Here is a 13,803-nt window from a genome sequence, read left to right on the forward strand (position 1 = left end):
GGAAAGTATGGTGTCTCAGCAGCACAGCTCACTCTCTTCTCCACTTCCCAGCAGTTATTCAGACGTTCAGCTCACCCTGATACAGCAGCTTAATTTAGCTTCAGAGTTTCAGATCTGCACTCCTTATGATAAGAAACATACATATTTGATGTTGCCAGTATTCCATTGCATGGTGGCTAAAAATAGAACCTGGGTACCTGGCAACAGTTGCATCATTAGTCTCATTTTGCTCAGCACTTGTCTCGACGTGGCTGCTTCATCGGGAGATTGACTCTTTAAATTCGTTTTTTCTCTTTTGTCTCATTGATTATTATTTGCTCAGGGCCAGAACCCAAGTGACGCACGACCCTTTTTGTTATGATGTAGATTTTGAGTTTGTGGGGCACCATAGACAGGTCCTTAATCAGAAACTAAGTAAAGCTGACCTTAGACAGCTCGTAAACATTTAGATTTGGTCTAGACATACAGGTGCAATCTGACCACCCTCAAAGCAGCTAACATGAGTAGGTAGCCTTATGATGGCACAAGGTCAGCCCTGCTTACCTAGCAAGTTTATGTTGGCAAGAAGAGGAAGGAGAAGACAAGCGACCGGGACAGAGTCATTGTTACCAAGAACAACCCTTAACCAGGTGACATCTGACATCAGCCACAAACAAGATATCACCACCCAGATCAGGTTGGAATGGCTTCATTGAGTGACTATCCCCTCATGACTATGGGCTGTTCAAGATAGGACTGGCTCACATGGTGTTGAGAACTTGGCGCAATGGTTGGCTGATCATAGACGATACCTGTATGTGATCATGAGGACCCTTCATTTCTGGGAGCACTCATTATTCCTTCCTCGCACAGCCAGACATATCAGGTGATGCTTGAATGTGTTGCATCGCTTGCATTTATCAGGCTGCATTTATGACCCTAAGACCCCTTATCTTTATCTTTTAGATCCGCCTGACTCTGTACATGTGGAGGTGAGGAGATTAGACAATGGGACTTTCCAGTTTATCTGTGTAGAAGACTCCAGTCCACCAGCCACAAACTTCAAATGGAGAAGGTGGGGAAACCAACTATGAATCTGGTAGTTGCATTTTTGTTATAGTGTTGTTTTGAAAGACTTTAAGTAGAACTGTGGCCAGGCTGTGGACTTTAGAAGATTTACATATTTATAACAAGCAGTAAATCAGCTTTAAAGCCAAAGTCAGGTCTCAGGAGCCGCCATTTTGCCCTATCCTCCCATTGGAGTACACCACACCCTGACTCTTTGAAACCAAATGTATGCAACCTTTTCTTGTCCACTGGGGGACACAGGAAGTCTTAAACCTTTAGGTCATACAGCTGCCTACAGGAGGATAGGACACTGGCAAACGAAGAAACTGTAAACCAGCCCAGGGTATAACACACCCCCTCCCCCACTACCAGCATGCCTCAGTTCTTTTTCTAGTGTGCTAGGAGGCTGGACATCGTCTCTTCATCTCTGCTGTTTTAAAGACTAATCTGTGATATTTTTGTTTTTATTTCTTTCAATTTTTTTCTTCAATCAAGACTCTTCTTTACACAACTGCTGAAGGTTTCCCCTCAGGTTTGCAGCAGTCCAACACGTTTGTCCTCCAGCCTAGCTTTTCAACCATGCAGCATCCAGACCCCGCTGGACTGGATGTTTTGGGGTGAGTCCGGAGATGACCTTCAGGCACTGGGTGCTGTGTGAAGCACTTTCCAGACTCCGTTCTGGTTAAATTAACTGCAGCCATTTCCTCTGCGCTTACCCTGTCAATGAAGACTAATTGTGAGAAGGCCATTTGGGCCAGGCTCCGGATGCTTCCTCGTTTTCATTGGTTGCTGATCTCCATTATTACCCATATCTTTCCAGCTTTTACCATCAAAGGGGTTAGTGTTGTGGGACAAAGTGTAATGACGCCCCATACGCCTTGTCATTGGGGAGCCTAAGCAGCTACATTTCCAATGAAAGATCATCTCAATTTCCAGGTTGCAACATTGGTGATTGGTGGACTAAGATCTCCATTATAAATCAGGTTATGGGCTCAGTATTTTGTGAAGGCCAAACTTATACTGGCCGTGAGGAGGTTAGTTTTCCCCAGTTGGAGAAATCAAGCAATATGTGTTGGACTCCTACTGGATGGATCCTGCTTGCCATGGAGACGACTGAAAGTGACACAAAACTCCGGAGTTAAATGTTAAAAATACATTCAAGAACCTTAACTATTAACAGAAATGTATCTTATTTGTGTATCACTCAGCTGTAGATCCTCCAATCATCTCTGAATTGGTGCCGACACTGTCCTTCCTTCTGGAGGGGGTCTACTTTTGTTCCCCATGGTCCCTGTGTGTGTTTTAAAGTAGTCAACGCTCCAAGCTCCCTCCTGTGATGGAATACAATCTCATGTTTAGTTTACTAATTTGTATTGAGATTGTAGTCTATCACGGGTGTGAGCTTGGAGCGGTGACTACTTTACAACACACACAAACCACGGGGAACAAAGGTAGCCCCCCTCCAGAAGGAAGGACAGTGTCAGCACCAATTCAGAGATGATTGGAGGATCTACAGCCGAGTGATACACAAATAAGATACATTTCTGTTAATAGTTGACTGTATTTTTATCATTTAACTCCGGAGTTTTGTGTCACTTTAAGGTTAGTACATTGAAACTTTTTGTTCTTGACCTCACAGTAATCTGCCTCCATGATTTCAGTGTTGGCAGAACGTTTTGAGGGAAGATGAATGCAGTACAGAGGTTTCAGTTTTTTCAAATTTGCTAATTGCAAGGCTCAAATACTGTCTCTTGAGGATGAAGATGTCGTCAATAGTGTGTACTCGCCCTCTTTATCTGACACGGTGCTTACAAAATGTTTGAACTGCTGGCTCTGAAAGAGGAACCTAATGGCAGGGGAGAGTGGGGTAGATGTGTGCAAGTGGTGTTAGGGGGTTAGCCTTCAAGAGAACCTGCCACTCGTATGATTGCCCTGGATTGACAAAATTACAGGGTATGTTTTAACACAAAATTTTGAGCCTAAATATTCTGTAGGTGGCAGTTGAGCTCTGGGATTATGGTTGTACAGGATTGATTAGCGCCAACAGTTTGTTACATAGTTACATAGTATTTTTGAGGTTGAATAAAGACATATGTCCATCAAGCTTGTGCACCACTTTACAATAGAAGGAAGACATTACAGTTACTATTCAAGACAAGATGGTTAGGAGAGCCCTGTCCATGAGTGCTTACAATCTAAAAGGGAGGGATGACCTTCCTTGCCAATGAAAGTGTTGTAACTATGTAAAAAAAAAAAAGGTGGGGGGCACATGAAGCTTAGACTGAGAGAGGCAAACTAAGGAAATCTGGCACTATTGGATTTGTTTATGTCATTCTAGTACTTGGGAGCTCAAAGACACAGCAGAGTGATGACCTCTTCAGTGTAGTGGCACCCATTCATTGTCCAGTCAGCAGGCTTGGGCAGCTCGGTGACCAAGTTTTATTGATTAACCACCATAAAGAAAAGTTAGGTCACCGTCCCAGCTGTGCCTTCTGGCAGGGGTGTGTAGATCAGAGTAATAGGGATGTGCAAGTAAAGAAAAATTGCCATTATGGTATGTGCATGGATTTCACTTGGTTACACGACTGTCTAGCATTTTAGTATGAATTGGTAGCAGCTACATTACAATACAGGTTTGTATCATGAATGTAACAATACACTATTTTATATGGAAATTCCATTAACAAGGAACTTAAATGAATAATCGGATTGTGTTACTGTAAATGTCCCCAGACAATTGACTCATAGTTTCTTTCCCTCTAATTGAAATGGAGTAATATTGTTGGTACTATTTGTTTGTTCTCTTGCAGGAAGGATACGTTTGACTCCAATGCAACGGTGGAGCTGGGAAATGAAAAAACTTTGTCCAGTGAAGACCTTCTAAGCGGAATTTATTTCTGTGAGGTCACTAATCCAGTTGGAAGATCATCGGGATATCTTTATGTATACCAAGGCCCAGGTAATTCTTCACTTTTATTCTACAATTGTGTAAATGGGGAGACCCCAGCAAGCAAATGCCAAAAGAGCAAAACCACCCGTGACCTGGGCTGAAGATTTCCACCTGGCGGGTCAGAGGAAAAGAGACGCAAGGAAATTATGTACACTGCTCCCACCCGTCCACTCCAGAGGGTTCCCCTTTAAAAAACAAGTTAAAGTGTATGTAAACCCGAAACAATGGACTTCATATACTTGATTCCTTTGGCTGTTAAATGGCTGTGAAAGAAGAACTCCGGGTAATTTTTGAATTAACCCTTGCAGTAGGATTACCCCCGCACTGCAAGGCTTAACTGCTCGTTTGGTCTAGGGCTGAAAATAACCGTTCTACACGTCCGATCCTCTGAGCCGGCTTACTCTTAGGGCCCTGTCACACCATAAAGAGTGCGTTCCAGTGCGTTCGGGCACCTGGAACGCAACCGGGCCGGCTCACTTTGTTTTGGGGCGGGAGGGGGCATGGCGGTACATTATTATTATTATACAGGGTTTATAAGCACCAACAGCTTGCGCAATATAAGGAAGACATTACAATCACCATACAATTCAACACAAGATGGTAAGGAGGGCCCAGCACATGAGGGCTTACAATCTAGAATTGAATTCAATGGCACCGCAGTTACGCCCGCGGTGTGATCGCCGGCACCCGAACGCGTGGCAGGTTAGCGCCTGCGTTCCGGGGGCCAGTGCGATCTGCAAAAAATGCTGCATGGACTAGTTTTTGCAGATTGCACTGAACCGGAAACGCAGGCACTAATGTGCCAACTCGTTCGGGTGCCGTTGATCACAACGTGGCTGGGGGGCGGGGCTGGCGAGGAACACACTCATGATGGTGTGATAGGGACCTCAGACTGGTCCCTGGAGCATCTCTCACCCCTTCGCTGCAGAGCTCTAAGGTTATGTAAGTCATCATGTTCTATACCCTGTGCATAGGACGTGAGGGCTCAGAGGATCTGGTGAGTATAACTTTTTTCAGCCCTATAGCAAAACAAGCACTTAACCCTTGCAGTACGGAAAAAAACCCGGAGCTCTTCTTAAAATATACATTTAAAAGCATTTGGTTACATCTGTTCGATAAGTGCAAGAAAAAAAAATCCATTCTGATCCTGACAACGATCCTGTGGCTACCTGGGTTTTCTGCCTGTGCTGCACTGTTATCAGTGTTTTCAGGCCACAGAACACCTCCTCCTGTATTATGAAGATGCAGAGATGTTCTATAGTCCTAACATACATGCTGTACTAAGGTGACAATGCTGCTCCTCCACAAATACAATAATTGAGTGATTGTTGTCACCCTAGGAGAGGAAGCGTGTAATTGGCAGGGTCACCAGGTGAAAACTATAGCCTGATAAAAATAAAAAGAATGCGGCCACCATCTCTAAGCACTGGTGAGCGGAAATATATAACATTTTTGTTCTTGGGTTTAAATACACTTTAATAATAATGGAAGCTTCCATATTTCTATGCTCACATGAACACTATCAGGGAGTTAAGCAGGCCTTCCTGTGTCTGGGTGATACTTTGCTATAGATAACAATGCCAAATTTGGATACCGGCTCTTGGGAAATGAGTTGAACCGATAGGTATGGGATGTATGGACATGAGCCAAGTGCATGGTGTCATTTTTTCCTTTAGTGAAGTGAGACCTGAGATAATGGATTATGTTGCCATGTTAGTAAAGAATAGCAAACGGGGGGGAGACATATAGTGTTGGTGGAATAGGGAATTTTGCAAAAGCAGAGAGGCTATTGCTATGTACCAGAGAGGCTATTGCCTTTGATAATGTGGGGATGTGAGGTATGCTGCTATAGAAGGTAATGCAAAGTCTGGGGGCAGGCGCAGGGCTGGTGCTAGGATTTTTGCCTAGACAGCCAAAGTTGCATTTTTGCTCCTCCTCCCTCCCCTCCCTCCCAACCCCCTCCCCTCCCCGACCCCCTGTAGCGCTGGGCCTGCTCTCTATCAGCATGACGGGCCTGGGCAGGTGCAATAAAGGGGGGAAGAGATTTAGTGCTTTGCACACTGCCTGCTGAGGGGGGAACAATGTGTGGTGGATGCTGATAACAGGGCACCCACTGATTGTGGGTGCCGGAGACATGTCAACGGTGCAGCACAAAACTCCAGAAGAGGCCTCCAGACATTTGCATTTCTTCTTCATTCATTCCTGGTGGCAGATTCCTCAAGCAGCAGGGCTGGTGCAAGGATTTTTGCCTATACAGGTGAAGGTGCATTTTTGCGTCCCCCCCAGCGCTTTTAGACAGCTGCCTATGCACCGCACTTGTAGTCCATTAACTCTGCCTGCTGTCCATATTACTACATGTCTGTACCTTGGTACGGGCATGGATGGGAGTAGGGATGCACCGATACCAATTTTTCTAGGCTTAGTTTGAGTACTGATACTTTTCTTCAAGTACTGGTCGATACCAATTACCGATACCTTTTTTTTAGTGTCGTGTGACTGTTTTTCTGAAACGATACAGACCAATGATTTCAGGACGGTCGTGGAGAACCGGAGCCCGGTCGCAGCTGCAACCGCTGAGACCCCGGTAGTCACTTAAGAATAATACCATCAGCTATAGAGGACTACAAATCCCAGCAATACATTATACAGCAATGCAAAATACCATCAGCTATAGAGGACTACAAATCCCAGCAAAACATTATATAGCAATGCAGAATACCATCAGCTATAGAGGACTACAAATCCCAGCAAAACATTATATAGCAATGCAGAATACCATCAGCTATAGAGGACTACAAATCCCAGCAAAACATTTTATAGCAATGCAGAATGGCATGAGCTATAGAGGACTACAAATCCCAGCAGTACATTACACAACAATGCAGAATACCACCAGCTATTGATGACTATAAATTCCAGCAATACAGTATACAGCAATACAGAATAGTATATGAATTTGCTACATACTCTGTGCTACCGATCTGCTCCAGGGTGCCGGCCTGATGTCTTGGGCTGGAGGTCTCGGCAGGGGCGCATGTGGAAAGTAGCAGCAGGCAGGGGTAGATGTGACAGATCAGTGGAAAGTATAGAGCAGCAGTTAGGGCTTGTTCACACCAGCTCTAGTGCGTTCCAGCACGATTTAGCTGCTGGAACGCACTATCGCATCCTGGCTGGCTCCCTGCATTCTGGGGCAGGAGAAGGCGTGGTGGGCATTCAAGTCAGTGGCACCGCAGTTACGCTGCAGGTGAGCACATCATTGCCTGTGTTCCGGGCCAATGTGATTGGAAAAAATGCTGCATGCAATATATTATGTGATCGCACTGGACCGGAATGCATTTATGTGCCACGCGTTCTGGTGCGGGCGATCACACTCCCGCTCCAGAATGCAGGGAGCCGTCCAGGATGCGATCCGGCAGCTAATCGTGGTGGAACGCACTGGAAGTGGTATGAACAAACCCATACACACACATATTCACTCTCCCTCCTTCTCCTGTACCTGCAGCTCGAAGCAGGAGACTGTTCAGAGACATGATAAACTATCCTCTGACTACACACAGCGGCGGGGAGAAGGGACATGACAGGGCTCACAGATAACACAGTGCCCCCTAAAACTCACAGAACAGGGGGCGGGAGCAGACCTGATATTACAGGGAGCCATCACCTGCATCTAGCTCTCTGAGGCTGGGTGATACCATTTTTCTACCCCCCTTCATGGGGGCCCTTTTCAGCTGCCATTGCGCTATGCTGAGCTTCTGGTCTGACATTGCATTCCAGGGTGGGCTGCATCCAGGACTGCACCCAAAATTTAGAAGAGAGCAGAAGTGTTCCTCTTTCCTGACCTGCTCCGCTCCCACCCTTAGTCATGCTGCCGCAACAGAGCTATAGTAATGATTGCAAGGTAGAACTAATGTGAAGAGGGGCTTCGGGTGTTAAAAGGGGGGACTCTGATGTGAAGGGGGCTCCTGACATATTTTACACTGTGAAGTCTTCAGATTCTGCATACTTTTTCAGAGTGCCAGGAAAGATATAAAAAGTTGAGAAAAAGGTTGAGAAACAATGCTGTAGAAGAGGGTACAGTACAGTGTGGGTGCTGGAGGTAGAGAGAAGCGGCACAGTACATGGTGTTGCGTGTACCTTAAAGAATATACTTCAAGTCGTTTTGTTTGAGTACAGGGACACTGTAACTGAGATGTTGCCTGCTAAAGAATTCTTCCTTGCATTTGTACATATTGTAAAATAATTTCCTCTTGACACAACTTGATGTCTGGTTTTTCCATCTGCTCATTATCTCAAATTTCCACCTGATATAAGTTTTCCTGATGGAAACGTGCTCTGGAAATTGTGATTTCAGATTGTTTTGTTTATTTTAAGATTTTCCCTGTTTTTAATATTCTGACTTCAAAAATAGGAACGACCTTCCTGTCCCAGAGACACAGCGAGATATAGGAAGACATCTCCAAAGCCAGGGGAAATCTCTTCTTATACAATGCGGCCAGAATAGTTTTATCCATCGGAAGATTTTTAATTTTTCTCCCCACCCCCTTCTCTAGAGAAAATTTTGGACTTCCTATCACTTTCAAATATGTTTGTATATCTGTCTACCTCTGTATCTATATCTATCTATACCTATATCTCCTATACATATATTAATAATAGAGGCTCAGCATCACATTTGGGTGTTACCTAATGCCTTCTCCCCCAGACTTGCATTCAACCGTTAAGGCATTTGAAAAAAAAAATGTAAAACTTCCCCCACGAGCCATCCCACCGCTTGCATCAGAGCTGGGGGCTCTTGAGAGGAGTACAGAGGCACGGTGCTGTGATGGTTTCAGGAAGCTATGTTCAGCATACTGCTAGTTCTCCCACTAGCCATGATCTATCTGCATTGTATAGAAAAGCACAACGACCCAGTGATGACATCACTTAGAATTAAATGAGGCATGTAATGAAAATGTAAAGGTCTTATTTAAAGGGTTCCTTAATGTGTTTCTTTTGGGGAGAGTAGAAAACAGGGAAGGCATAATATATCTATATATATATAATATATACATACATTAAACGTCAGCTTTTAAGCTGTTTGCCGGGAATTAGTTTTTTTTTAAATGTTCTGTTTTTTTGTCCATTCATAATATTGGCATTGCAATCTGAATTTTAACAAGGCCGTGTCTATGTCTAGCCCACATTTGTTCTGGGAGTTGTAAAAGAATAAAGCTTAAACTGCAGAAAATAATGACACTGGCTGACCTTGATTCAGATCTGTGCTTTGAACCGCTCCTCTCCAGTATCCGGTATTAATATCTTTCTCTGGTTACATGTAGTCATGGGGGAGTAATAATATGACCTTTTTGTTCTAGGTTGCTCTGCCTGTCTACATGCCTGCCTGTGGCCTTGGCTTATCGTTATCCTGGCATTGGCCGTCTTTTGTTACTGGCGGTACAGAAAACAACCCAAAGAAGAGAAAGCGGCAAACAAGTAAGTTCATTCCTACTCGTGTTTGTTAGCTATACATGGAACGTTTGATCTGAGGCATTCCAGGCCATTGTTATTCTTGTGATAGTTGCAGTCGCACTGAATCAAGTCAAGATGGGTGATGGTTGTAGCAGATTAATTTTAAGGTGGCTCCTGGGCTTTGATCGTGGTTGCCCACAAGGAAAAGGCTGGCCTCCATGGCGGAGGGCCTTTGTAGCTCTGCATAGCCATGCGAGTGGTATTAAAGATAGTGACACGAGCCGAAAAATTAACTTTACTTACAAAGGTGCATAAAATACAGTTATGAGGACTGTTGCCCCTTCACTATGAACTTGTTCTGGCTTCTTCCTAAGGACAGGTCATCCATACAGAACCCTATCACTTTGCACTCTCTTAACCCCTTCATGACTGAGCATGTTTTCAGTTTCTATTCGTTAATGACTGACGCACTTTTTCCATTGCAGCTGTGTGATTTCTTCCACGTCAGTAATATACTTTCTTACAAAGTGCACCCTCACCTATTATATATATTGTTTTTTAGAGGACAGATAGGGCTACATATTTATATCCCAAATGTGTACCTAATGCCTCACTTAGGACAAATGTACTTGTCCGCCTAAAACTAAAACCTAAAATTTTTAATTTATTATTTTTTTTCTCTAAAAGCTGAAGCTAAATGCGGTCACCAGGCATACAATGTGACTAAGTGTCACACTTAGTGACAGCGACATACTTTGAACATCACTGCCATGAGGGAGTTAAATTAAAAAAAATGGACCCCTTTGGGTGAAAAACAAATTTTCAGCTCAGCTGCAGATTTTTATTGTAATGTGTTAGTTTTTATATTAATGATAGTATAAAAATATATTTAAATATATCATTTTTATTTTGTTACATTTATTTATTTTTTACACTTTTCACATTTTTAAAACATTTTTTCAAATTTTTATTTTATTTATCTAATTATATCAAGCAGTCATTGTGAATGCATCTCACTATTACTGCTTGATTAATTTAATACATTTTTGGTTATTATTAGGGTGCTTCAAACTCAAGAACAGCCAATAATAACCTTTAGTGACAATGATCCTGCCGCATTTCAGGATCAGATGTCACTAAAGGCTTCTGATCGTTGCCACAACAATCAGAAGCTTGCAACATTGTTTCAGCAATAGAAACATGTAGCTAAATGTTTGATTTGCTGAAACTTTAGAGAGAGAAAAGCCGGTATACATCACGATTTCCCGATCTATAACGGCTGTCAGTGACGGCAAGAGCTGTAAATACCGCTCTGCTCTCACTGTCAGACACCCGATTCCTAAAAGGGATCGGGTGTCTAAAAAAACTTAACTCTTTCATTAATGGATGCCTCAATACCAGCCTCACCAATGCGCCTGTGAGTGAGATGCCCCTCTCGCACCACTGTGCACCCCCACCCCATGTCTGTATGACCTCTCCCCAATAGTTCTACTTTAACTAGCAAAAGTGTTTTTGTTAAACGGACTCCATATAGAAAGGCAGTGTTGCGTGTGTGTCTCTCTCTTTAACCTTAAATAAAGACACTAGAGTGAAGAATTTGTATGTAAAATGTCTTTATTTTGGCTGTGGTAGCCCTATAGGGTTTAAGCAACAAAACAATATCAAGATAATGCTATTAATAAACCAACAGTACATATGGACTTCGCCATAAAGGCTCAGGTCCTCACCATAACAAACTAGAATAAAGTACATAAGCCGTAAATAACGAAGGCCCCATGCACACTTGCCAATGGGACTGATTAGGTAAGTTTCACAAATTGCCCTGTGAGACTCATGGGCACAGCGGCATATGCCTGGCATGTAAGCTGCAGCTACGCTACAGTGGGGATGTTCTCTGACCCCTAACCCTCCTGTAGAGTTTTTTTTTCAGCCCAGCCATGGTGGGAATTGCAGCGATAAGCTGCTCATGGCATTAAGACAACGATACCATGCTTGCCCAGGTTATTACTGTCATATTATCAAAGTATTGTGATGACGTCATGAAATATGATGACGACAACCCACGTATACATGGCGGCGACATGCCCCACATGTACAGGTTATCTCTGCCATATTGCAGACTTCTTTTGCTATCGTGCATGCATGTAGATGTTTCAGCCACAGTCTTCCACTGCGCTCTATAATGCCGTCTTCTTTTGCTCTTGGGCATGCGCCTCCGTAAGAACCCAAGTTTCTTCTGCCACCATATTGCTGTCTCTTTTTCTGCTGATCACCCTACGCTGTATTTCCTGCACCACAGGCCACCCCGTGGCGCCATTAGTGCGGAACCTGATAGCCACTGTGTAGAAGTCCAAGTGTAATATTTCAACTTCGTTAATCTTAATTTCAAAGCTACATATTCCATTCACATGTTAATCAAATTTTGAGCTACACCCACCTCGACTAATTTTACATTTTCAATTTATTATTTAACAACACACCTCTATTTGAACCTGAAACTAAGGGGGAAACTTCAATACCATTTATTTCCTGTATTGATCCTGTAGATGCCTGTTTCTCAAGCCGAACAAAAGAAATTCTTGTTCGGCTTGAGAAACGCATAGCGTTTCTTGTTCGGCCTCGAAACGCGTAGCTAGCCATTGGATAGCAGCCCTCCAGCCCCTCACTGACAGTGGGTCACACTGTCATCCCACTGCATTTTTCATTGACAGATAGACACAGCGAGCCGCGGCGCAAGAGACAGCGCTGCAGCGGCATCCCCCGCCGCTCTCCCACTGATACGAGCAGGCTCAGCCTCGCCAGCTGAGTTCTGCCGACTCACCCTAAGTTACATCCCCAAGCTACCGCTTACCACAGACTGGTTCTTCTGTATAACATGGTCTTCTGACCCACAAAACCCACCCTCCCGGCAGAACAATGCCACCCTCTGGTCGAATACTAAACTTCTAACAGTGAGTCATTTTAATTTTCTCCTCTATGCCTACATGTGAGAGTTAGCCACTATAATTATCTAATGCTGTGACCAGACTTATTCAACAGGGCAGTATCGCTTCTTCTTCCTGTTTTTTTTCTCTTGCACACGGGGTTCCTCTCCCCATTATGGAAGCTGCACCCCCTCCCCTCTTCTGAGTTAGTCTTTTAATATATTCCCAATCTCCACCAGAGTAGTGCGCTTACTACTGTTTGTTTTATGAATTGGAAGATTTTCCCCTCTATTCCTGATCTGGTGACAACTCCAAACTTTGGATTCACACTCACTTTCATACTCCGAGACATTGGTGATCAGGACAGATAGAAGGAGCAATTCAGGTAGCCACCAATGCTCAGATGTCAACCTTTATTGTAGATAACCGTAGATCATCATCCTTCAGCCTCTGACATCATTCTTGTGTAAATTCTAATTTGCAAAAGTTGTAAGTAGTTCCAAGATGTGGAGAAACCATGTTTCCTTTGATTTTGACTATCGTTGAATGATTTAAGAGCTGTACATCTCATCTTGCGGTGGACATGTTACCTCACATTTTATATCCCAGGGTGGAAAATAATCTGCATCTGGAAAGTTAGGAAGTCTTCATGTTCAGACTTCAAGCCTAATGGACCAAGCTTCAATCAAGCATACAGCGTCCCAGGACAGAACGCTAATGACTGTGCGCATTGTGGAGTTTAGCTGCTCTAAATATGAGCTCTCGGCTTGAGCGGTCATGTTACATCAAGTTCCATATCCCACGGTGAAAAATTATGAATCTGGAGAACTGGAAACTCTTCATCTTTTGGACGATATCACACTTTTAAAAATGATTTTATATGATTAGCCTTGTCGTGGTCAACCCAGGACGAGACTGAGTTATTTTATGAATAGGTGAATTTATTGACCATACAGCAATATTGTCAATATTGGAGAGATACAAGAGTACTCTCCTAAATTGCTCTTGCACTTACAATTTTATAGTTTAATAGAATACAAGGGGCGTTGACCGTCCCCAGGCAACATGAAGGTATATGCGACTTGTTTGCAGTTTTTAGATTAGGGAATTAATAATAAGTACATGATTTATGTGCCATAATTATCTGGACACTAGGAATTCTTAATGAAGGTGAAATGGTAAAACAGGAAAAGTGACCCAAAACTAGAGCAGCATTGCCTTGGGCAAAGTACTCAATGAACAGGTGCAAATAAGAGACAAGAATGATAACACGTATTCAACACTCCCACCATACCCTAAGGCACATGTGTCAAACCCAAGGCCTAGGGGCCGAATCCGGCCCACAAGGCCATTTCCTAGACTTCTACTTTCAGATCTAGGTATTAAGTTATTCCTAAAACCAGTGATAATCGAATGCAGAGGCAATTATGATAA

The 13,803-nt window shown here is 43.5% G+C and overlaps 1 protein-coding gene across 1 annotated transcript in view; it reads left to right on the forward strand.

The window, feature by feature from the left end:
- Window positions 1-13,803, forward strand: part of LOC108788123 (nectin-1-like) — a 72,280-nt gene that overhangs the window by 33,190 nt on the left and 25,287 nt on the right. Inside the window, exons 5-7 of the mRNA XM_018557849.1 lie at window positions 946-1,054; window positions 3,858-4,006; window positions 9,352-9,469. Of these exons, the coding sequence (XP_018413351.1) occupies window positions 946-1,054; window positions 3,858-4,006; window positions 9,352-9,469 (376 nt within the window). The remainder of the gene's footprint in view (window positions 1-945; window positions 1,055-3,857; window positions 4,007-9,351; window positions 9,470-13,803) is intronic.

Source organism: Nanorana parkeri, unplaced genomic scaffold (assembly GCF_000935625.1).
Source record: "Nanorana parkeri isolate BGI_ZX_2015 unplaced genomic scaffold, ASM93562v1 scaffold306, whole genome shotgun sequence".
NCBI lineage: Eukaryota > Metazoa > Chordata > Amphibia > Anura > Dicroglossidae > Nanorana > Nanorana parkeri.